This window comes from Podarcis tiliguerta (genome assembly GCF_965153285.1).
Source record: "Podarcis tiliguerta genome assembly, chromosome: 1".
Lineage (NCBI taxonomy): Eukaryota > Metazoa > Chordata > Lepidosauria > Squamata > Lacertidae > Podarcis > Podarcis tiliguerta.
This window is the reverse complement of record NC_139534.1, coordinates 45,618,606-45,644,177: the sequence shown is the minus strand read 5'-3', so window position 1 is coordinate 45,644,177 and position 25,572 is coordinate 45,618,606. Positions and strand designations below refer to the sequence as shown.

General features: G+C 40.0%; 1 protein-coding gene across 6 annotated transcripts in view; it reads right to left on the bottom strand.

Moving 5' to 3' along the window:
* ADCY5 (adenylate cyclase 5) overlaps positions 1 to 25,572 on the bottom strand; it is a 174,779-nt gene that overhangs the window by 52,006 nt on the left and 97,201 nt on the right. For all 6 annotated transcript variants that reach the window (XR_014503644.1, XR_014503645.1, XR_014503646.1 and 3 more), the window contains 4 exons: positions 22,971 to 23,120; positions 20,576 to 20,697; positions 3,160 to 3,271; positions 2,873 to 3,000 (listed from right to left, as the gene is read on the bottom strand). Coding sequence is in view for 3 of the 6 variants with exons in the window: in XM_083405879.1 (XP_083262005.1) it covers positions 2,873 to 3,000; positions 3,160 to 3,271; positions 20,576 to 20,697; positions 22,971 to 23,120 (512 nt within the window). In the remaining 3 variants the exon portion in view is untranslated. The remainder of the gene's footprint in view (positions 1 to 2,872; positions 3,001 to 3,159; positions 3,272 to 20,575; positions 20,698 to 22,970; positions 23,121 to 25,572) is intronic.

Here is a 25,572-nt window from a genome sequence, read left to right as displayed (position 1 = left end):
TTAGATCACCAGTGTTCCCCAGGCATCAGATAACATCAGACATTTATTTTCCCTGTGAACCTCATACTGAACATTAGGTGTGAAGACAAATCCAACATAAAAACATAATTCACAGGAGGTCTCTCAGGGAAAGTGTAACCACTGGCTGCACATTTCCCCTCAAACATAATGTGCAATCATAGGAGCTCCTTGTAACCTTCACTTTCTCTTAGCTTCACAATTTGTATGACAGCATTTGTATGAATCAAACACTGGCTCAGTTATAGTGTTGCCCCTTCCTTCATGCTGCAGATACCATGTCACTTTAAAAAAAAGGCACATATATGGTTATTCATTGATTGGTTGCTTTATTAATAATAAAGACAAACTTCATTTTTAGGGTAAAATTGCTGCAGAGATGTGAGAGAAAGCTTCTTGATGACATAATCAATGTTGGTCCATCAGTGATGTGCACAGTGAATGCCGAATTCTGCTAAAAATTTGCAGCATCATTTTTTCACAACTTTTACCTCACAAGGAATAGACTGATAAAATGAATGCAGTGAGAACTCTTCCAAACAGGTTGCTTTCATCTTTATCTTATGGTGTTCCACATGGTTGTGTACCTGAGGATAGCTAGGACTGTTTGTGCATACAGCAAAACAAAGTATGTGAATCAAGCCTTGGTTGTTGAGGGCAGAATCTAAGCTGTGGTCCTTGTTTATTTTAGTGCTGCTCACATCAGGCCAAGCAATTGTCGCATTTCTCAATACTGTCCTTGACAACATACAGTGCAAGCCTGTTCATATCTACTCAAAAGTAAGCCCTACTGACTTCAACGGGACATATATGAATGCAACTGAGGTGCCTAAATCCCACAGAATTTCTCCCCATCCCACTATGAATCTTTTCTAGTTTGGCCCTGATACAATGTGGTGCTTTCTCTAATTCACTGGGGCTGCAAGCAAGGCTCTGTGGCATTTCCACAGAGCAGCAGTGTGTTTTATATAAAGCACCGATACAGGCACTGAAGTGCACTCCATTTTTGTTTACAAATTGTTCCCTGTCAGCTTTGAAAAACCTGGTTCCCACTTTGTGTGGGATGAAAAGGATTCAACAATCTTATCTCTTTGCTAAATCTGGAGTGAGAGACTTTTTGTTCTCACTGCCTCCTCCATATTCTCTGATGAAAAGAGAATGCTTCTCAGACAAGCGAAGGTAATAAAAATCAGAATGCTGGAATGGCAAGCACTAAAACTGATGGTCCTTTTAGGATGCTCTTTATGCTTGTGAAACATTAACACAGCACTATTTTGCTTTCGTAGCTTTTCAGCATCTATTTCGTGGAAATTATTATTATTATTATTTATTGAAATTATATACCGCCCTATACTCGGAGGTCTCATGTAAAGAGCTGAAAGGATAACTAAGAAGCCGATTGTTTACCTTGTGGAGATGTCAAGTATTGGTTGAAAGAATAGGTGCAATCCAAAGAAAAGTTGCTGCTCTATGTCATACAGAAATCTATATGATTTAAGATGACAATCAACTGCTTGCATATGCAAGTTCAAGGTGCCCCTAACTTTGTTGGGATTTTGCTCAACATCTTTAACAGAGCCTTCAATCATGTGAAATATCAAGTTTTTGACCACCCACAGACTCTTCCTCAGGCAAAGAAGTTCAACATAAAACAAAAAAGATCATAATGTCCTTACTTTTTCAGGTTTGGCATCTTAACACACAGCTGTTTGGGGACATTAGCTGGGTCACTGCCATGCTCACCAATCTAGTTTCATGTATTGCCCTTCAACTTGAAGGAGATGATCAAAGAGAACTTTAACTGCAGCTACTCCAGTTGTAACACCAGCAGCCATCTAGACACAAGGAGCATCTGCACAAGCCATTCTCACTTTGGTGAGAATATTTTTTACCTAGACTCCGGAGGGGAATTTGCATCCAGTCTATGGCATGACAGGAACCAGCTTTTCCCCACTTTGATCCCAGTTTGGATCAGGGCCCTGCATAGTTGCTATCTGCATGACAGGAACCAGCTGCATCATCATGTAAGCATGGGTGCTGGACATGTATACCAGAATATGCAGTCTTGGAAAGTTGTGACAACACACCGTTTCTACCACCACTTTGCCCTAATAGGAACCCACGACCCAAATATGCTTCTCCCATTCACCAGGTTTGGCACTTCCATAGGCCCCTGTTAATAAGCTACTTGTAAATTAGCACTGAGGATCTGTCTACCAAAAACTTCACCATGGTCAGTTTGTTGCTTTACTAACTCCAAACAATAGTAAGTGACTTCTTGAAAAACCAACACGAAGGAAGTAGAACTACAAAAGGGGAGGGACAATGCAAGGTCGCCCCCCCCCCCCCCCACAATTCCAGTATATTTAAATTCCTTAAACATTCATCATATTGATATTTCAAGCATACACCCTTCTTTGGGGACATTTGCTTCATACATTTGTTTCCTTCTTTTTTGCACTTGACAAATCAAGTAAATATTCTCTAGTGTTGTGTTTCCCTGTGCTGAAGAGCTGCACAAGCACGTTGCTGCATGTATAGTGCAGGGATGACAAGTACTCAGTGGGTCACACCACAGCTGCTGCAAGTGGAACAATGTCCTGTCCCCCCTCCCCCCCCGTCTTCTTTATTGCACTTGTATCTGGGGCTTTCCCCCAGTACCAGAAGCTTTCTCTCTCCTATTCCACCCAAACCTTTGGTCTCAGCTAGATTTTGACTTGCTGGTATGAAACAATCATGTTGATTTATAAGATATAAAATTAATTGGAAGCACACACACACACACACACACACACAATATCTATATCTATTTGTTATTTATCCACTGCCCCTCCCTGTGGTGCTTGGTACTTACGAGATAGCCTCTATCATATCCATTCCCATTTCAACACAGCAGTGCGCGTGGTCTGCTCTTGCCTCGGGTAACCCGGACACACAGTAATAGCAATCACCTAGGATTTTTATACGTAAACAGTGATTCTCCTGCAAAACAATAAGAAGAAAAATAAGCACTTTTACTTCAGGATGTTAACAGTCTGCCGCTTAAGGCAATGAATTTTTTTGCAAAAGTCTAAAGCAACATCATGCGAAAGGCACCGTTATAATACATTTGGGGAAGCAGAAGGAAGAGGGAAAACTTACAGCTGCAAGTTTATCAAATCTGGCAAAGAGTTCGTTCAGCGTCATCACCAGCTCCTGGGCAGTACACTGGGAGGCCAGGCTGGTAAAGCCCTCAATGTCGGCAAAGAGAATGCTGCAAGGGTAGTAAAGGGGAAAGAAAACAGTGGGAAACACAGATATTGGTAAATAAATGCTTCTCATTCATTCTGCCATCTACAAAGTTATGCAGAACTTTCCTTATCCCTATGTTGGAATTCTTAAAATACCATTGAGAAATCAGTTTCAGTATAGGTGTGAATCCCTAAAACTCTTAATATATGTATTTCCATAGTGTAATTTTTTTCTTGTTTGAGACATCCTATAATTCATCCTCTTTTGATGAATTTATCAGGGCACCCTGACAAGAGACAGGCTATATACTGTTTCTCAGATACAGTCCCAAATATCTCTGACCAGGTAGCTTTAAAAACAAAAAAAAAGCTCTGTGTGTAAGAGCTCAATGGGTTGACTGTACTAGCTAAACTGCATATATTGCATGGCTCTTCTTTGCTATTTGTGCTCTGCGTTTTAACATGAAAGGGGTCGTAAGACCAAGTGACTGAAGATATAGCACAAGACAATTCGGACCAATGCATATTTTCTATCTGCTTTACATTCCACAAATCAGTACTTTAAATATGCTCAGTTTAATCGCTTTCTATGCCATTCTGGGATAAGTTTAAATTTTAACAAATGATATAGTGATTCAAGTGGTATATAAATTTGTCATCATTGTCATTGTCAATGGGATGCACAACATCCACCCACTCACCCATATTTTTTCATTACAAGGCTATAATACATTTTTACACAAAATAATAAAATGCATATAATAAAAACATGGTCAACTTTACCTACATTTATAGATGACCAGTATACTAGTATACACCTCATTTGATTCCACTAAATTAACATTAAAAAAATAAAGGTTGCAAACTTGTACTTACACTGCTTTGTACTTTTGTTTCAGTGACTCAGCTGACCATTACTAGGTGCTCCCCATCCCTTTCCACTTATGCGGAGTCAGAAATATGAAGCATTGCTTAAGCTCATCATATTAACGAGTTAAGATACTCACAAGTTAATAATAATGATTATAGCAGAATCAAGAATAGCTGTTAAAGCAAGTGAGGAAAGCCCTGCCTCCAAAAGACTAATCCCTGCCTCACAGGCCTGTGAAATTACTTCACTGGGTAGGTAGAAACCAGAGGACCTTTCAACTCCTGCTGTACTACTTTCCACCTGAATTTATTATTGATCATTTATAATTATTGATGATTAATAATAATTTGAAATGTACTGTGTATTGTCATCTGATCACCTCCATATTTTAGATGCCACTGTTACGCATTCTGTGAAACCTCTTTTGGTTATTTTTAATATGTTGCAAATCACCATGAACTTTCTTTTCACAACAGAAGGATGGTGTGGGTGTACACACACACACACACACACACACACACAGGCTGCACTCCTATGGTCCCTAGAAGGGCATCCCAGGGGCAATTTATTGTATCTCCCTCTTTGCCAATGGACACAGAGAGATCGCTTTAGAGGCAATGACTCTCACAGCAAAGTCAACTAGACGAGGGTAGGGTGGTGCTGAACCACATCTTCTGTTCTCTTGGAAGAAATAATGTCCAACATTATAATTCCTGCTAAGATTATAACAGCTAAAAATTGAGAGGCAAAACATCTCTCTTGCTATATTGAAATCAACTGAGAAATTTGGTCCATTGTAACTGATTACAAAACAATACATGTAAATCATCTTAACAGGTTTAAGAAAATATTGGTGGTTTTTTGGGTAATGTTTTGGAACAAGTTCAATGATAATGTTCAACCTGCTTATGCTGCTTACAAGCTGCTGTAATAGTATTCCTTTATGCTCCTTAGCTTTGATTTATTTTTCTTATAAAAAAAATTATAATATTCACTGTACTACATAATCCACAGGAGGAAATAATAAAGCTCACAGTATGTTTCCAAGTTGCATTGCTTTTTATACATGACCTTGCAAACTAAAATTATTTAGCTTCCGCAGTATACCACAACACCAACATGATGTTCAAAAGATAAACCAAGCTCAATGACTCTAATGAGGAGATCCCAGCAGACTTCAGGGATGCCAAAATTACCAATCTTTTTTAAAAAGGTGATAGAATGGATTGCAGAAACTATCAAGGCATCTCTATTAGCTGCGGCTGGCAAAATTCTTGCAAGGATCTTAGCAAAACATCTCCTAACAATATCTGAGGCTACCCTTCCTGAATCCCAAAATGGTTTTCAACCTTCTAGGGGGACAGTGGACATGATTTTCACCACTCAACAGCTTCAAGAAAAATGCAGAAAGCAAAACCAACCCCTATATATGGTGTTTAGTGACCTGACAAAGGCCTTCAACACTGTAAATCGTAATGCCCTGGGGGCTGTCCTTCTGAAAATCGTCTGCCCAGATAAATTTGTGAATATCCTTCGGCTCCTCCATGATAATATGACAGCAACAATTGCAGATAAGAATGACTCTCAAAGTGAACTATTCACAGTGGAATCAGGTGTTAAACAGGGTTGTGTTATCACCCCAACTCTATTATATTCATCACCGTGATCCTACACTTTGTCGAAGGGAAACTCTCTACTGGAGTAGAAATCATTTTTTGAACAGATGGAAAGCTCTTTAATCTGAGCAGGCTGAAAGCAAAGAAAAAGGTTACCATAACTTCTGTCATAGAGCTTCAGTATGCTGATGACAACGTGGTGTGTACACACTCAGAGGATGACCTCCAAACCATCCTAAATATATTCGCAGAAGCATACAAAAAGCTTAGCCTATCGCACAACATCCCAAAAACCAAAGTGCTGCACCAATTAACACAAAACAACCCCTCTGCAGCGCCACAAATCTAATGCAATGGTGTAACATTGGAAAGTGTCGATCACTTCTCCTACCTGAGCAGTTATCTTTCCACAAGGGCTGACATTGATGCTGAAATTCAGCATCACCTGAGCTCTATGAGTGCAGCTTTCTCCTGATTGAAGTGAAGAATGTTTGAGGACCGGGACATTCGCAGGGAAACCAAAATGCTTGTTTACAAAGCTATTGTACTACCAACCTTACTGTATGCTTGTGAAAAATGGACCACGCCATCTCCAACTTCTCGAAAGAGTCCATCAATGGTGACTCCAAAATTTTTTACATATCACTTGGGAAGACAGGTGAACTAATGCCAGTGTACAGGAAGAAGCAAAGATGACCAGTGCTGAAGCAATGATTCTTCAACATCAACTTCGTTGGACTAGTCATGTTGTTTGATGCCTGAATATTGTCTTCCAAAGGAACTATTATTCCAAAATTAAAAATGAAAAGCATAATGCTGGTAGTCAACAAAAGAGGTTTAAAGACTCTCTCAAGGCAAATCTTTAAAAATGTAGCATAAACACCGATAATTGGGAAACACTGGCCTGCGAGCACTCAGTCGGAGAAGAGCCTTTACCAAAAGTATCATGGACTTTGAAGACGCTCAAATTCAGGAGGGTTTGGTAAACCCTCACATGATCAACTTCTGTTTGGAAACCTATGTTTTCTATGTGGAAGGACGTGTGGATCCAGAATTGGCCTCCCTACTCACTTATGGACTCACTGTAAGTGAAGATCATGTTCATGGAAGACAATATTATTCGGCTACGAGTGATAGCCAAAGACAACACTAATGCAAGTATTTATTGATCTGATTAAAGCCAAGAATGGGTCAAGACTAGCTCACTCCATTTTACATTTCAATCTTTATTTATTTTCTGATCTTATCTAGAGCATTTGTACCCTTGCTCTTCAGCCAAAAAGGCTCTCAGAGTGGCTTTCATACAATTATGCTGGCTTGCAATTGAAAAGACACAACACACGAGAAAAGGTACAGGGCAGAAACAGGCACCAATTATTCAAAGAGCATTTTAGAGTGTTTGGAGTACTTAACTCATAGCACCTTAAAGAGTAACCAGTTAATTACAGCTTAAGCCTTAGTGGGCTAGAGTCCACTTAATTAGTGGCATCTTCTAAAGCAGATCAGTACTGCTGAGCCCTGTTGCTGAAGTTGAGAAACAGTGGCTTGCCTTAAGACCAATGTGTGGTTGAAATGAGATCTGAAACATGGACTTCCGGGGGGGGGGGGGGGATATTTCTAATATCAGAACAGTTCCATAATAATGGGTATATAAATTTTTTCATGGCACATCACAGAAATTACAATACACTAAAACAAGCATGCTTCAACTAAAGCATCGGTGACAGATGACTATCCAATACCTGCTTAAAAATTTCCAATGCCATAATAAAAAAACATATATATTTTTTCTTATAGCAGTGCCTAGACCATGGGAAGGCCAATGGACGGCCCGGGAATCAGTGTGTTTTTACATGAGTAGAATGTGTGATTTTATTTAAAATGCTTCTCTGGGTTATTTGTGGGGCATAGGAATTTGTTCCTTCCCCCCCCAAAAAATATAGTCTGGCCCCCCACAAGGTCTGAGGGACAGTGGACCAGCCCCCTGCTGAAAAGGTTTGCTGACCCCTGGCCTAGACACCTCAGTCATATACAACTTAATTTACATTAGCAAGGAAGTTACACTATCAAGGAAGGTACAAGGAATTATGTTTAGAAGAACTAGTTATTATTTAGTGCTAATTTTTCATACATTTTTTTGCATACAATACAATTTTTTTGCATACAATAAATAATTGTAGCTACAGTTAGCAAAATGTTACCAGAAAATCACTGAATGGTTTGGGAGAAACTTACAGAAGCTTAAACTAAGCACAGAATAGTTCTGTTAAAGATACCTTATGGTGGCCTTTCAGAGAATAATGGATAATTTAGGGGAATCACTTCTTCTACTAACTTGTGCTTGGAAAGCTACCTGCTGGTGTTAAATTTGCAGACCCAAGAAGATAAATAAAAGCTATACCAGAAAATAAAGATAAAATGCTGGATTGTTTCTTCATGAAATCAAATGACCACTTAGGAAGCCAGGAATCTTAAAGAAAATAAACTATATAACAGCAGATCTGAAAATAGTCCTTTGAGTGCAAGTGAAAGACCTGAAGTTATATAAAAGGAGAAGATACACAAACACTATTTGTCATCACTGAGGTCCTTAGTGTTCCCATCACAATGACAAGACAGCTGGATATCGATGGAACAATTTAGTTCAACACAATGTTACTGAGCGAAAGAATAAAACTAGCTTTATATAATGTCTTTCCTAGTTCTGGTTTCCCACTGTGCTTTCCAAAACAAAAAGGCAACTTTCTCCTGATCTGGTCACACGCCCACACCCCCACACACATATAAACAGTATATAAACAGAGCATCTATACATCTCACATTGATGAGCTGGACATTATGATTTAAATTCATGAAAAAGTTATTTTTGTACCTTATAGAGTGGGATTGGGAGTTCTGTTTACTGTTTCTTGCATTACTTGTTATGAAATCTCAAGCTGAATTCAATAGCACACCCCAGTAGATAGGGTTATGACTGCACTGTAACACAATAATTTACACACACACACCACCACCACCTGCCTGCCTGTCTTCCTTCCTTCCTTTATTCCAGTTATATGTCACTTTTCCTTTAAGGAGCTCAGTGAAACAGCAACACGACTTCCTAGGTGTTCTCTTTTTTGGTAATGCTGTGTGTATGGACAAAAGAGGACAGAGATTTGCTTTAAAATTATAAAAGCTAATTTATACGTATAGGTGCAAATTTAGGGGGGGAAATGTTGTTCTTTAATTAGAAATACAGTATATCTCACCACAGTGGGGAGCAGACTACAATCAGGTGACTTTTATGCCTGTTCATTTTGCCAGGTTCTACTGTAACAGATGTTGGGCAACTTCTGGGCTTTGCTATCCCTTCATGTGGATCTTTATCTCTAAACTGGACTTGGAATGGACAGCTCTTCAAATAAAAGGCTGTCCTCTGTAGTGTAGGACACATTGGCACCCTATACACAAGCAATGTACATGGCCATGCTCTCCTAACTTAAAGAGCAGAACTGCATCAATTGCCTTCTAAGAAGTCTCTGGGCCCACTCCTGACGTAATGATAGTGTTCTGATGTTTCCAAACAAAGAGATTTTTATATCAACCCAGAAGGCCAGCTAGAGTGTGTCACCTCTCTATCACAATATTTTAAACACTGTCATTTATCAGTTAAGCTCTTGTTCCTCTTTGCAACACCCCTTCTGGCCAAGTCTTATTATTTGCCTTTTACAGACTAAAGACTGAAAATAAGCGGTAAAGACTTGCTTTTGGCGTTTGAGCAAACAGCACTGTCAAGCACTGACTGACTGGACCACCCTGGCCTTCACAAAAGCTCAGTTAAGAAGAGCTGGTTCTTTGTTTCAAAGGATCATCAAAGTCTCCGGAAATCTGGATTTGCCTACCACAGCCAGCCCCATTTGAAATAAAGCACAATTGAGATATCTTGCAGAAAAGCAAGAAGCCTACAGTGGCTGGAAAAAACGGGTAAGGCTCAGCGCTGCAGAGCAAACATTTCGTACTGAATAACTGGCCTAGTTTTCCTAAACAATGCACTGAACAAAAATAGAAGCCTATTTACATACTGATGCTAATATCTTTATTTATAGTGCCCCAGAACAACAAAATTCAAGCCTTGGCTAAGAAGCAGAATGCTCCGGAAGCATTGTACAACTTTATTATTCCTGGTCTTAATATGTCAGCAGTTTTTTTTTTAAAGAAAAATCTATTCCATGTAGTTAAAAAAGACTTTTAAGAACTGGTCAGGGTTCCAAAGTCGGTTGCCTGAACTATCTGAAGGCATGCATCATCACAATTAAAATGCATCTTGTATCTCTAAACATTATTTTAGTAAGCTGTCAACCCTAGTTAGCAGAAGCACTAGGGTCAACTTGTGTATTTCGCAACCTAGTACATTAATGCTTATTAGAGACATTTGTGTTTATGGTATATTCAAGTATAATACTTTTAAAAATGTGTATCTATTCTATTACCGTATTTTTCGCCCTATATGACGCACCGGCCCATAGGACGCACCTAGATTTTTTTGGGGGGGGGGAAATAAAAGGGGGAAAAATTATTTACCCCCCCCCAGGCACGGGGCTGGGGCGGGGGAAGCCCGAGCTTCCCCCTCCCCCAGCCCCCAGAACGAGACCCAGAGTGATGGCGAAGCTGCGTGCAGCTTTGGCATTGCTCTGGGAGCTTGCGGGGCTGGAGGAGGGGGAAGCCCGAGCTTCCCTCTCCCCCAGCCCCCAGAACGGGACCCAGAGCCATGCCGAAGCTGCGTGCAGCTTTGGCATTGCTCTGGGACCTTGCGGGGCTGGAGGAGGGGGAAGCCCTCCGCCAGCCTCCTAACCAATTCGGAGGACAGCGGGAAAGGCACGCTGCGCCTCTCCCGCTGTCTGCCGAGTTTGCGGGGCTGGCGACGGGGAGGAGCAGGCTTCTCCCCCCCCCCCCGCCAGCCTTCTGACTAAGTCAGGCTCCCCCCCCCCCCAGTTTGTGGGGCTGGCGGTGGGGCTCTCCTGAAGCCTGCATTCGCCCCATAGGACGCATACACATTTCCCCTTCATTTTTGGAGGGGAAAAAGTGTGTCCTATAGGGCGAAAAATATGGTATACTCTTTTAAAGTTAAGCTGTTTTAACCCAGTGAGTTTTTCAGAGAATAATAAGCAATAGTTGAGCGATGAAAAAAAAGCTAATGGGGATGCTTATACTCAAGTTCTCCCCCCTTTCTTTTATTATATGTAAATTGTCTATGGTGGAAGTAGTGAACTAAATCAGTTTTGACTTAGCTATTGCAGTCTATATACCAGGAGCTGTATTAAATAATCCCTTGGAAGTCCATTCGACTTCCAAAACATTTGGAAACCAAAGTGCAGCTTCTGATTGGCTGCAGGAAGCTCCTGCAGCCAATCAGAAGCCGCAGAAGCCCTGTTGGACGTTCGGCTTCCAAAAATAGTTTGCAAATGGGAACAGTCACTTCTGGGTTTGCAGTGTTTGGGAGCCAAAACGTTTGAGAACTAAGCTGTTCAAAAACCCAAGGTATGACCTGAGAAAAACAAATTAACCAATCTCAGCCTGAAAGTTCAGTCCAGCCTTCCTCAACTTGGTCCCTCCAGGTGTCTTGGATTACAGTTCCCCTCACCCTTGAACACTGGCTATGCTCCAAGTAGCTGATGGGATTTGTTGTCCAAAACACCCAGAGGGCACCAGGTTGGCAATGAATGATTTAGCCTAATACTCCAATGAAGTTCTCAAAGTCAAGATGTGGCTAGTTGTCTGGTTTTTATTCACAACTTTGTAACAGGCATAAACGTTCACACAGTCTCTCAACTGGAGCCATCTTTAAAGTAGAAAATATTATCAAAGTAGTTATTTCTGATCTGGAGTTTATAGCTCTTTCTTTCTCAGGGGCTCTGAGGCCAGATGTCTTTCCCAGCAACGGTAGCTTCAACAAGATGCTGGGAAAGACCAAAATGCTGACCATTGCTGCAGAGCTACTATCTTGGCAATTCTTCTGTTAACTGCAATTTTTCTATTAATATTTTAGTTGCCCTTCACAGCTTATGAAATTAAAAGCACCACCAAGGTTCTCAGCATACTTTCTGTTAATGATCTGTAAGACAGAGATGCTTGAAGAGTCTGCACAGCATGAATTCCTATTTGAACTTTATGATTCCACACAACACCAAATGAACAAATCAGGCAGTTTCCCCCCTACATTTACATAGAATCCTAAGAGGCAGTTTTCTAATCACTGCATTCAACTGTTTATTCGTATAACAGTGTAATAACAATGAATATTGTTTGCACATAATTATTTGCACATAAGCACATGCAGTGCTTTCCCTCCTAGAAAAATAGGTGCTGTGAAGTTATTACAGTAAATGCAACACTTTATAACAACAACAACAACAAAAGAGGTGCCGGTACTGCATACCCTTCAGTGCCCCCTGAAAAAAGCACTGAGCACATTTATTTATTTACAGCACACACACAATGCCTAAATTAGATTGGCAAAAAGAAGAGAAAGCAGTAAAGAAGGAACAAAAAATTGCAATTCCAGAATAGTACGCTAGTGTGGAAGCATCCCAAAGAAAAACCATCAATTTTCTTGGATGAATTAGTTTTAATTAAAGGTGCTTGAATGTGAAACAAGTGATTAGTCGTCAATGTGCATTAATAGTCAATATACTGGCCCCATAGCAGCTTTTGACACAATGGAATGCCACTGGGATGTTTTTAACCAGATAATATCTGCCTCAAACAATCCATATAGCCATTTAGTTTAACTTTCTAAAAATTATATTATTAATGTAGTTTTAATCTTTCTCTCTAGTGAGCCATTTTGATCCCATGTTGAAAACACAGCACATACATTTCAAATAAATAAATAACCATAAGCACCGCTATGCTGCCCACAACATTGGTCAGCACCAACTGAGCTCAATTCTCAACCAGCCACACTGAACAATCAAGCAGAAAATTCATAAAAGAAGCTGTTCTTGCTGAACATGTACTCAGTGTGAAAGCGGTTGTGGTGGGCCGAGTACAACAGTTGGTATGTTCTTCTGGTTTTGAAGGCCAGACAGCCCCATCCAGTCTCAATTGGAGCACAAGTTTTATGCTCCCTGTTGACAACAAAGGCACAGCAGAGCCTCATTTCCTTGGTGGGGCTGTGAAATGTCTATATTTGAAGCAACAAAGCATGCTCTTAGGCAAGGCATTCTTCCACCTCACCTACTGCAAGTGCCATCAATGGACACCCTTTCCAGATGTCAGGTCACAATGTCCTTCTATTGTAAAATGATCAATAGTGTGCAGTTCTGGATTTGAAGGACATTTGATGATTTAACAAATAGTGTTTGTTCTTATAAGTGCTTTCTATAATGTCACGTATCTCCAGGAGGGAGTAATCTGGCACCAGCACTACTTTGAAAGTGTTTCCTTTGATACCCGGTAGCTGCTCATTCTGCTATAATATACCTTTGAAGCTGGTTTCAATTTATTGTAATGACTGCTGCTAGGTGCGGGTACCTTTTTCACAGTCTGGTTTTAGCATGAAAGATTGTATCCCTCTATCTGGGGAAATAAGGAGCGGGGCCAGTGATTCAAGCAATGAGTAATAAGCAGGCTACAGACAGCAAGTGTGAGGCCACCGCTGCACTTCCAGGCTTATCAGGAAGCTTCCAAACAATTATCACCATCTGAAAAATGTTAAGACACCTGCCTTGCTGGGAAATAATTCCCTTTAACTTTAAATCATTCTGTCACCCTAGTGCAACAAAACAACTGCTCTAAAAAACTGAATTTTTATTTTTTATTTGCTATTATGGGGAACTGTACTGAAAAGGATGGAATGAATGAATGGTCAACAGAAGATATATAAATACTCAGTAAGCCAATTGGGATGAATTATCATTGTTGTATAACCTCCCAGCAATGGAATCAGTATAATTGCTTAATCAAGACCAGAGAGAGCCTAGCCATGAACGAGCCTAGCCTAGAATGAATGGCCAACAGACAGGATATTTGGGAGAGCTCTCAGTAATAGAGCACCATTATCAAGCAAATGTAATCAGTGGTACCTAGGGATGGAGGGAATTTGGTTTAGTCTGCATTTTAATGTGAACCTACCTCATTTGTACTTCTCCAAACAAGACACTTCTCCAAATTTTGCTATGCATTTGTCTCACCAAATAAGGTGCACAAAATTTGTATCTTGGGTAGAGCAGTGGATAAAAGTGCATCTGTTATTGAAAATAATGCACAAAACAGCATTCTATTATGAAAAGTTGCATACAAAAGTGTGTAGATTAGGAGAAACGTGCATGAAAATGCTGAAAATGTTAAAGAAATGCTGAGAATTTTTTTTAAAAAAATTGCAAACTGTTGGTGAAACATGGTGAACTGAACTTAAAATAGGGAAAAAGAGAGAAACCAAAATGGATAGATTTGTCCATCCCTAGCAGTAGCAACTCTTTTACTGCTTGGGTCAGATGTGAAGACCTTTTGGTTCTTTAAGTCTTCAATGCCATTTTTATGTTTTACTGTCTACTCTTTTTAAGTTTTTAATGTTGTCATGGACTGTGTTTGGCTACTACACATTTTTGTTTTATTGCTGTTTTATACTGACAACCTAGCAGTTCAAAAGCACATCAAAGTGCAAGTAGATAAATAGGTACCGCTCCAGCAGGAAGGTAAACGGCATTTCAGTGCGCTGCTCTGGTTCGCTGTAGCCGGCCCCCTTGGCCAATAAAGCAAGATGAGCACCGCAACCCCAGAGTCGGTCACGACTGAACCTATCGGTCAAGGGTTCCTTTACCTTTACCTTACTGACACTTTAGATATGGTATACAAGTAACACTCCCCCCCCCACGCTCAAACTTTATTAATCTTTAACAAAGGACACCCAGTATAATTACACACAAATTTAATAAAAACCATTCTACAGACAGACTTTATTATTACTATTATTTATTAAATTTCTATACCGCCCTATACCTGCATTGAGAATATAAGTCAAAAACCATGGTCTTTTTTAATTTTAGTTTTTTATTTTAATTGGATTATGATTTGATATGTTAATTGGATTTTTTTTATTGGAAAATTAATAAAAATGATTTAACAAAAAACAAAAACAAAACCATGGTTGGAAGCCAGAAAAACTGATTCTGAAGCAGATTGCACTGCTTACTACTACATTGTTAAAAGGATTTAAACAGCGATAAATGAAGCAACAAATTGGTATGTTTTGGTACATTAAGCAAACCACATTAGAAAGCTAAACATGTATTTTATTTACAGAGCTGACAAGTCCACTGCTGTATTCCAGCAAATGCTGGTTTAACTTCCACCTTCCAAGCCATTCTAATTAACTGACGGTGACAACAACTGCTTCTCCTTAATCAAAGTATATTTCACAACACTTAACAGAAATTGTCATTCTCATTGCATCTGGGTACAACCTCTAAAAAGAACACATTGGTGAGAAAAATTTAGTGGCATATAAATGGTGAGCAATTTTTGTTGTTGAGCTTGACACCTCTTTTTATAGTACCAGGATGACTATATTTGGCAAATTCCAGATACCATTAAGGAGTTATTGTGGCAATGGGATACCATTTGAAAACCACGAGGTAAAAACAATCTATGCATATCTTAGTGCTTTTATGTCTGCTATAAACTAGTCCAAGATGGAAAAAAAGGACTGCTTTAACAGTGCAGTTTGTGTTATTTACTTTAAAAAGTGAATTGAGAGCTCCTGGAAATCCCATTTTAATTTTTTTGACAGTGACCATTATTTTTCACAAACAGATGTAGGCAAAGATCAGTTTCTGCTTCAAGACTGTTTTTGTGTTAAAGCAGTTTCTCACATTTTAACTTTCTGAGAGTGGGAATGTTTGCTTCCCCATGAAATGTCAATATACTGTATAGTCATAATTCACATCACGAGTGACTATATGAGCCTGAGATAGATTTCACATCATCACTAACTTCTACTTACGCAACACTGTAACAGCAACTAGATTAAAATATTTTATGAGCAGGCATGACAGGAAATCCTGGGTAAATTACCCCTAGAACTGTAATTCTCATTGCTGCATTCCTGAGTTTTATTTTATGCATTTATGTTCAATGTTTCTATCTCTCCATTTTTCTAAAATTATACTCAAGCTAGCTAATAAATTAGAAACAACAAAATTAGAAATAAAGCCAAAATCATCAACAGTAAAAACCACACTCTTGAAACATTAGCAGTCAGAGACCCAGTGTAAAAGACAACAGCAAAAAATGCACGCTGAAAAAGGGTAAGTTGAAGCTGCCTGCTGAAAGGTAAGCAGTGATGGGCCTAGCTGAACCTCTAGACTGTTCCCTGGTATCCACTTGTCATACGAGAAAAAACTTAGGTGTCCAGAACTGCTCCTTGCACACACCCTGGATTAACTAGAGCATTTGTGTGCTTTGCCAGATGTGACTGGTGTTCCGCAGATGCTTCAGAGATGGATTAGCCGGGAGATGTGTGCATTACAACTGGAGAGGTTGGAGAGGGTGCCCTTTTTTGTGTGCACACGTGGATCTGTGGCTTTCACAGATGCGTAAGAATGCAGGACTTTCCCAACCTGATGTTTCCCTTGCATGGCATGGTTTCTAAACCAGCCAAGGTCACAGGGAGCTGTTGTCTTCTGGTTGCTCTCTGCTGTGTAACTTAACCAATGCCACCTCCTGGTCCCATTCCCACCACCACCAGAAAAAATTTGCAGCGATCTTTCCCCAAGAGACATCTCTAGATGAGACACAAAACCCTGTTCAACTGAGGCACCCACCTTCTGCCAGCCCAAAGCACCAGCTAGCATTTATGGAGCACCAGCAGAGTACCAAGAGATCATAAGAGCATGAGAACAGCCCGTTGGATCAGGCCACACATCTAGTTCACCATCTGGTTCTCACAGTGGCCAACCAGGTGTCTCAAATGGAAGCCCACAAGCAGCAGCTGAGCACAAGAGTGCTCTCCCCTCCTGGATTTTCCAGCAACTAGTATTCAGGTACATAGTTGTCTCCAACTGTGGAAGCAGAGCATAGCCATCATGGCTGGTAGCTATCAGTAGCCCGCTCCCCCATGAATTGGTCAAATCCACTTCTAAAGCCATCTAGGTTGATGACCAGCACACCCTCCTGTGGAAGTGAGTTCTACTGATTAACTATGTACTGTGTGAAAAAGGTGGATTAAGCAGGCCAGCTCAGAGGACCTAGTGTGCATATGGAGCTAGTCCCTGTGTGCAGCTTATAAGTGCAAGGAACCTACATGTATGCATTAGAGAACATGTAGCTAATTACAGTGGTACCTCGGGTGAAGTACTTAATTCGTTCTGGGGGTCTGTACTTAACCTGAAACTGTTCTTAACCTGAAGCACCACTTTAGCTAATGGGGCCTCCTGCTGCTGCTGCGCTGCCGGAGCACAATTTCTGTTCTTATCCTGAAGCAAAGTTCTTAACCTGAAGCACTATTTCTGGGTTAGCGGAGTGTGTAACCTGAAGCATATGTAACCTGAAGCGTATGTAACCCGAGGTACCACTGTATAGAAAATTGCAGGTGAAGGTATGGAACCAGAAATAAGTGATTGTTCAAAGTATATTTTAGGTACAAAAGCTTGGCCTTGCTGAAGCATGCATTTAGGACAAGCCTTCACAATTATTACACAATGTGTAATAAGCCAAAGGCAATGCCCCAAGCATGGACTGTAAGCGACCTAATAGCTAACAAGCCTACTATTTTGCAGTCCTAGAAGACAGAAAAAATAGGTTTGTTCAGTCCCTGGAGGACCACCATACATGAAAGGTGGACTGCACTCAGATCAGTGTTCATTAGCTGAGCAACCTTTAAGGTGGATTTGAAGCAACCAGAGAAATACTGTATACGTTTATATCAGGCTGAAGTAGGGCTACTTTTAAAACCAGAAGCTTTAGGGCTAGTTAATACAGAAATTCCGAAGGACCTTAGAAATTTGTGTATGCTACAACCACAGCCAGAATGGTATTTGCTCGGAGATGGAAAGAGGATGCTGTTCCAACCAAGGAAGAATGGCTGATTAAATTGATGGATTATGTCGAAATGGCAAAATTAACAGGTGTGGTAAGAAACCAAGAGGAAAGCTAATTTATTAAAGAGTGGGGAACATTTGTGATATATTTCAAAAATCGTGGCATGCAAGTAAGTGCATTAGTAAGTAGGGTTAACTTAAATCAAGCAGTTAAGAGTATTATCAAGATTAACTGTAGAATAATTTAAAAATGGAGCAAAGTGGAAAATGCAGTGTTATACATTTAAATAAGATAAGAAACCAGAAAAGGGGGGATGGAAGTCTAATATGTATTGGAAATATGTGATTGTAAGGTGTATATTTGTAAATTTTCAAAAACTGAAAATAAAATTTACAAACTCAAAAAAGAAAAAAGTAGGGCTACTTTTGTTCTTGGGGGATGGGGGAGCTAGTGCTGTATCATTTGCTAGTCATTAATTGTTTGTTGTTGTTACCTGCTCAGTTGCTTCCCCCACTCCCCATCTGTTCCTATTCACCACACATTGCCAATACAACTTCAGATACACAATGGCCAGAGCACAGATCATAGTGTCTATCAGTGGGTACTTCTGAAAACTGCCTCATCCTTCTGTGTGACATGGTTGTTGTTTTTGTGTGTGTGTTTTTTTGTTGTTGTTTGGTTATTTAAAGCCCACTTACTGCACGGATCTTAGCTGCCACTATAGCTCTCCACAAAAAAAATATGGAGGACGACTGTGGAGTTCAATGTGAAATTATCCAACTTCCATGCAGTAAGTAAGTCCTATACATGTCATAGACCAGGATCACTCACCACAGAGAGGCTGACTCCAGTAGTATAACAACTATACCTAGGTTGGGCCATTTGTTATGCTACTGAGACGCTGAGTTTCAAAGAAATGATAATGCTGAGTCAGGCAGGTCAGATATTGGTATTGGAACTAGATGGACTTGGCCTCTCAACATTTGCCTAGGTCCATATCTGGTTTCTGAACTGTTGCTAGTGACTACCCAAACATGTCTAACCTGTTTTCTGATTGCAAGTCTAGAGCCTTGTTTTTAATTAAAGGCAAACTGGACATACTAAACATAACTAGGATAACTATGTGTCTAGGGCTATTGCTTATATGTTTGCCCAGAGTGGCTTGGGCAACCCAGTCAGATGAGCGGGGTACAAATAAAACAATAACAACAACAATTTTATTTCTATTACACAAACTGATTTTTTTTTACAAGTCTCCTATGTACACCTATCCTTGTAATGAAGGCCACAGAAATTACTGGCTCAGGAAATTTTAAATAGCCTGATTTAGTTATTTGTGACATTTTGATGTCTTGAGAGGGGCAGAGGGAGAAAAAAACTTAAGACACCAGGAAAATGGCTACTTACAAGTCAGCAGTTATCTATGTGAACTCAGATAAGAAAACCATGTGAAAGCATATTTTCACCCTCCTCGGTTATAAATTTCTACCCTTTGGAGAAGTTATACAATATTTAAGATATAAGGATACTATAAAACTCGCAATTTTATGTGTTGGCACAATTAGCTAAATACAGCAAACATTTTCATCTGTTTATCTTAAGACACACATACTTAATTATGTTCCCTTTCTCAGCTATCTTTTTTCAAACCTCCTCCACCTTGTGACCATTCTCTCATCTTTAATTGTTCTCCCTTCATCTCAGCAAATTGGCCTCCTTTTAAAACTAGTTGTTTGTTTAGATGACATTAATAAATAAGGTTTAAATCCAGTGAGGTTGCTGGATGGGGACACTGATCTTGAAAGTCTCATTTCAAATGCCACAGAAAAGTGTCAAATGTATATAATGCTGGAGTCAACAAGGCCAATTAAGGCAGGTTTCTTCTAATTAAAGAGCACAGATTGAAATGCATGGATCAGTTATGCTGTACTGCTTTGATTTCAGCTGATTAATTTTCAATTAATTTGATAAGATTAATTAAGTCAGTCCAAGCATTTCTGCTTAAATAGTTTGAGTATTGGTGCACTGGTTTAATTTGACTCACTGGGACCAAGTCATTTTAAAGGCAAACACACAGGTTTTAGTGCAAATTAAGATAATCAGATTATCAGTGCATGAAATCACTTGCTGCCTACGCTAGAAAATATTATTTGAGTATTTTTCAAATAACCTATGAGTCTTAGGACTCAAAAGGCTTTAAAAAAGAAGAAGAAGATGACATAGGATTGTATCTGACTCAAGAGTACACCCATTGAAACCAAATGACTTAAATTAGTTATGTTCATTAATTTCAATAGGTCTACTCAGCATATGACTTAGGCAGATAAATCCATAGTGGTAAGTTACTGCTTTGTATTACTTTCAAAATGAAACTTCACTTTTCATGGACATTTGAGATAAGAACGTCAAATTATTTCTATAATGATTAAACAACAGGACGTAAAGACAAATCAAATCTGTTTTACCTCCTATGTGCATGGTTTTCCCTACATGTGACACCAGCAAATATTAGTCTCTCACTCTCTACTCTCATATACAAACTTTATAGAAGGGAAGGGAAGACAGGTAAAAGACTAAAGAAGTCATCCTTACACTCACACCAAGGCCTGAAGTCTGTTTGGAGTTGCTTTGAATTTTGTTTCCCTCTCCCCCTTAAAGATATATCTGTGATTTGCAGTTCTGCTGCTAAAAATGGCAAACAAAGAATTTCCATTTATGCTTACCTCTCAGACATACATATTGTTTGCTTTAGTTTCGTTTCTTTTTAAAACATGCTACCGTGTTGTGGGTTCATTCCACGCCTTTACTGTTGCACTTACCTGACATTGTCATGCTTCTGTATGTAAATTTTATGAAACATCATATCTTCTTTTTTGGCATTAATGTCAGCTTTCATCTCCATGGCAACATGGCGAGGAAGTACGGAGAGCAGGAGGCGCTCCTGTGGTGTTAGACAGATGAGCCAATTAACATGCCTGCTCTCTATTTAACAACACAAACACACATCTCTTCTAATCTCATATAAACAAAATGAAGCTATCAGTTCTGCAGTGAATGGGCAGAATCATGGATATTTTCCATAAAGCCAGCCTTTACCTAAGATCCTATTCTATTCAGTAATTAAGCAAGTCATAATCCATCAGATTTCTCTCCAGTTTCAATTTAACTTCCATTCATAGAAGTTAGACTCTCTAATGTTAGCAACATCAAAAGGTAGCTGTTTTAACGGCGTTGGTGGTGCACAAAATACATGTTGACTGTGCATTGTTTGTGGCCATTCCACGGGCTCTGTAGGCCATAGGACAAAATATCATTCATGAAATTTGGCTTCATTTATTTGTTATGTAGCAGCAAATCAAATTTCTTAAAACACATTTATGGCTTCAGTAACTATGAAGAAATGGCAACAAATGACTTGCATCCAAGTTTTGTATTTCTAGTGTCAAATGTGAAGGTTGAAGATCAGAACTCTCTACTGATACTGAAATGTATGGGCATTGTCCTGCCTTCTTCTGGCTTACAGTCCCAGTGGAGGCCAGGTTAATGCTGATAAGAAAGAAGCCATATCCTAAAAAGCATGGTCGCAGCAAGGCATGTCCAGTCAAATCCAGCCAGATTATGGGCTGGGTAATTTGTCAACACCCTGGAGAGCTCACACCAGCCAATGCTTGCTAGGACTCACTTAGGAAGAGCTGTTGTCTCAGCAACAGGCTGAAGCCTTCTGAAGACTCCTATTAGTCCAGTCATCCCTGAGGTGCTGTGTATTCTTTTAAGGACCATTGCCCTGTTCTGGAACTGCTGGCTCCTATGGCTTGGAGGCAGTGAAGAAAGAACTAGTGTCCTCTGTGATGAAGAAGTCCAGTAAACCCACATTATCTTTCACTCAGAGTCTGCCTCTGAGCCAGATAGAGGATTGTGGCCAAATAATATAAGAAGCACCATCTCGCTACTGGAAACTTGTGTACTTTGCTGCTTTGCACATGACAACAAAAGCATGAAGATAATCTTCTCCATTGCACTACACAACAATTGTTCATAAAGTGTGCATCTGGGAAATTTTATGGGCCCAAAGTACATGTGTTTAAAGATGCATAAACATGCATGGATGACTTTCACATTTTAACCGTTTGCTGTGGAAAACACCAGTTTCATATTCTCAGTAGTGCATTTTCTCAGTCCCTGTATGAGACCAAAACAACCAGAGCAGAAAGATAGCAAAGTAACACATTTTACTCAGGATATTAAAAAAGCACTAAAATCTTTATTGTGTACATTAGAACCAAAAGGGTTCAACAGGTGACATATGAATCACTGACACCTCAGTTTCAGAAATAATTATTGCATACTGGTGAGTCTCTAAAAGTGAATTCCAAAGGCTTGTAGCCAACTAAATTCTATTCAGAGTGGACCTATTGAAATTAGTGAATCTAAATTAGTCATGTTCATTGACTTCAATGGGTCTACTTTAAGTAGGATTAGATGCAACCCTAAGTTACTTTTCTCTATTTACATTAGATGGAGTTGGGCAGCTGGGTACAGGATAACAAAACATGCATCTGTGCAATGTGGGTGGAATCAGACTTAATTTCTGTCTATAGATGTATCAACAGTCCTCTTTAGATCATTGACAATTCCCTACATGCATCTTAAAGATGCTCTCAAATTAACTAGATAGCTCACAGGCACTCTACCATGAACCACACTCACAGAAGGATGCTACTAATTAAAGCTGATGAAGTAAATTAATGTGCTGTGATAAGACTGGAACCAGGAACACAGTTTGGGCAAACTACTCAATGCTGTAAATCAAAATGTTCTCAGGAGTAGGACATTTTCCCAGCTCATGATGGTTACCTCCCTCACCCCACAGACTACCTACTGATTTCTCCTAACCTGACAGATATATTAAAGCTTTTGGGTCAGACTTGGGCTTTGCCTGAGCAACTATCACAGCTGAAGCTTGGAGAACATCATCATAGTCCTGGGAACTTTTCTCCTGCAGCCACAAACGGCAGCAAAAGCCAGGTCTCTATCAAATCACAACTTCAATCAGAATTACTTGAACATTCTGTATTCTTCCTATGCAAGACCCATATTGCCACACAAAAGGCCCAGAAATTTGTTCACCACAAAAATATATAAAATAAAATAATCAAGCTAAAAAAACCCTCATCCTTGAATGTATTATCATCATCATCATCATTTTTCTTTTACCTGTTGCTGGTTTTCTCTCTGAGAATGTAGACGAGCTTGAATGCATTCCCTGGTCTCTTGAAATGCCTGTCTCTGGGACACCTCAGCTGGATAGTGTGTACACACACCTACAATGTTCGTGCAGATGAAGATGAGGATGTTGGACACCAGCTGCATAAAAAATAGTGGAAGGAGAGAAAGACAGAACTGGTTACAGTCCAGAAACCAGGGTAAGAATAGCACCAGATCCAAGGCCAGAATGCCCTCTTCTGAACCATATATGTAATCATTGTCTTCTGCTCTGAGCAAATCATCTTTATGGAAGTCAATAGCTGCAGAAAGAGTAACAATATTTATCCTCTGGTCCTGTTTACAGAAGAGGTCACATAGGCAGCCAGACACAGGATATTTTCCTGCTGTTTTGGTTAACAGATTTGAAGATACCTCTTGCTTTGCTTTAAAATATGGTCATACACATGGCAATAGCCATCAGCATCTGAGTTCTGGAAAGTTTTAAAGAATCCCATTAGGGAGATGAATAAGCACCTAACTCAGAGATGGGCAAATATCCCAGTCTTTCCACAAAGAAGTCCACTTTTGATTACTCTAATCACACCTCATTTCAGTAATGTAATTTAAGGTAGTGACAGGTACAGGGATCATTTTGTGCAGCTGTTGTTTTGGAGTCCAAAACTCTTGCCAATCTACTGCAAATCACTCAGAGATCTAACGTAAGATTTATATCCTTTTTTCTGCCCAGCCCTAACCTAGTCTACTGACAGGCACACATTACAATTTGATGGCATAGAAAGAAGATTCCACCTAAAGATTAGGAAGAACTTCCTGACAGTAAGAGCTGTTTGACGGTGGAATTTGCTGCCAAGGAGTGTGGTGGAGTCTCCTTCTTTGGAGGTCTTTAAGCAGAGGCTTGACAACCATATGTCAGGAGTGCTCTGATGGTGTTTCCTGCTTGGCAGGGGGTTGGACTCAATGGCCCTTGTGGTCTCTTCCAACTCTATGATTCTATGATTCTATATTTAATGGCTAATTTAAGCCTGAAGAAAAATCAGGGGGAAATAAAGCTAGTCTGACAGTTTGGAGGAACTGATTGGCTTCCGATCAGCAGACCATGGTGATTCCTGCACACGTATCTCAAAAATCCTTGGGAGTTGTAATATCACTTATCCCCTACCTCTCCAAACCCAATGAGATGTTTAGGCAAAGTTTAAGCACCATATTTTTCGCTCTATAAGTAAGACACACCAGACCATAAGATGCACCTAGTTTTTGGAGGAGGAAAACAAGAAAAAAAATATTCTGAATCTCAGAAGCCAGAACAACAAGAGGGATCGCTGCGCAGCGAAAGCAGCAATCCCTCTTGCTGTTCTGCCTTCTGGGATAGCTGCGCAGCCTGCATTCACTCCATAAGACGAACACACATTTCCCCTTACTTTTTAGGAGGGAAAAAGTGAGTCTTATAGAGCAAAAAATACAGTAATATAAAGGGGCTAGTGTGTTAAGAACAGTAATGAGGAACCTTCCAGATGCTGTTGGATTCCAATTCTCATCATCTCGTTTCTTTAAAAGTAGAGCAGTCTCAAGTTACTTCAATAATATTTCCCTCAAAACTGGTTTACAGCCTGACAGCCAGCACATTAACTACTAAATCAGTTGTGATGTTTGACTGCCCTCTTTGCACATCTGCAAAGCACCACAACCCCCGAGTCATCCACAACTGGACATCATGGTCAGGGGTTCCTTTACCTTTACCTTTTTACCTCAGGTTAAGTACTTAATTCGTTCTGGAGGTTCGTTCTTAACCTGAAACTGTTCTTAACCTGAAGCACCACTTTAGCTAATGGGGCCTCCTGCTGTTGCCGCGCCGCTGGAGCACAATTTCTTTTCTCATCCTGAAGCAAAGTTCTTAACCCAAGGTACTATTTCTGGGTTAGCAGAGTCTGTAACCTGAAGCGTATTTAACCCGAGGTATCACTGTATACCTCATACAGCAAGTTGACTAGGGAAAACGGGGGTACCGTAAGTAAAAATGTAGCTAGTTAGGCAGTTCTGGGGAGCCCTGGAAATCACTTCTAAGGGAATATGGAACATTGGGAAAGTGACAGTTGGGGGGTGGGAGCAGTTGGGCCAGAGAAGGAGAAGAGAATGGTGGGCTGCTGAGGAAGAAAGTGTTGTTTTGAGTTTGTGAAGCAGTATACCTGGTGAGGGGAGCCTGCATTCAAGTTCTGGGTGTGGCTGTTACAGATAGATGCAGAAAAACAGAGTGACAAGGGACAGAATGGTGGTAAGATGAAACACCCAGGCGAAACCGCACCATCATTTGAGACTGGAGGGGGGGCAGCCCTCAAGGAACTAAGCTGGGGGAAAGGACCACAGTGTTAGTTCGTTTTACCAGAAAGGATACAGACTTCTTAAGGGCATTTTATGCTAGAGAATGTTATTCCTTCCTTCAATCAAAATTGTTTTAACAAAGGGGTTTGTGTAGGCTTCCAAACTTCTTTCCCAGATTTTGAAATTTTGATTGTGGTCTTCTACCTATTGTACTATGTTTAACATAGACTAGTTTCTTGAAGGCAAAGTGCCTCTGCTTAAAAGTGTTTTATTT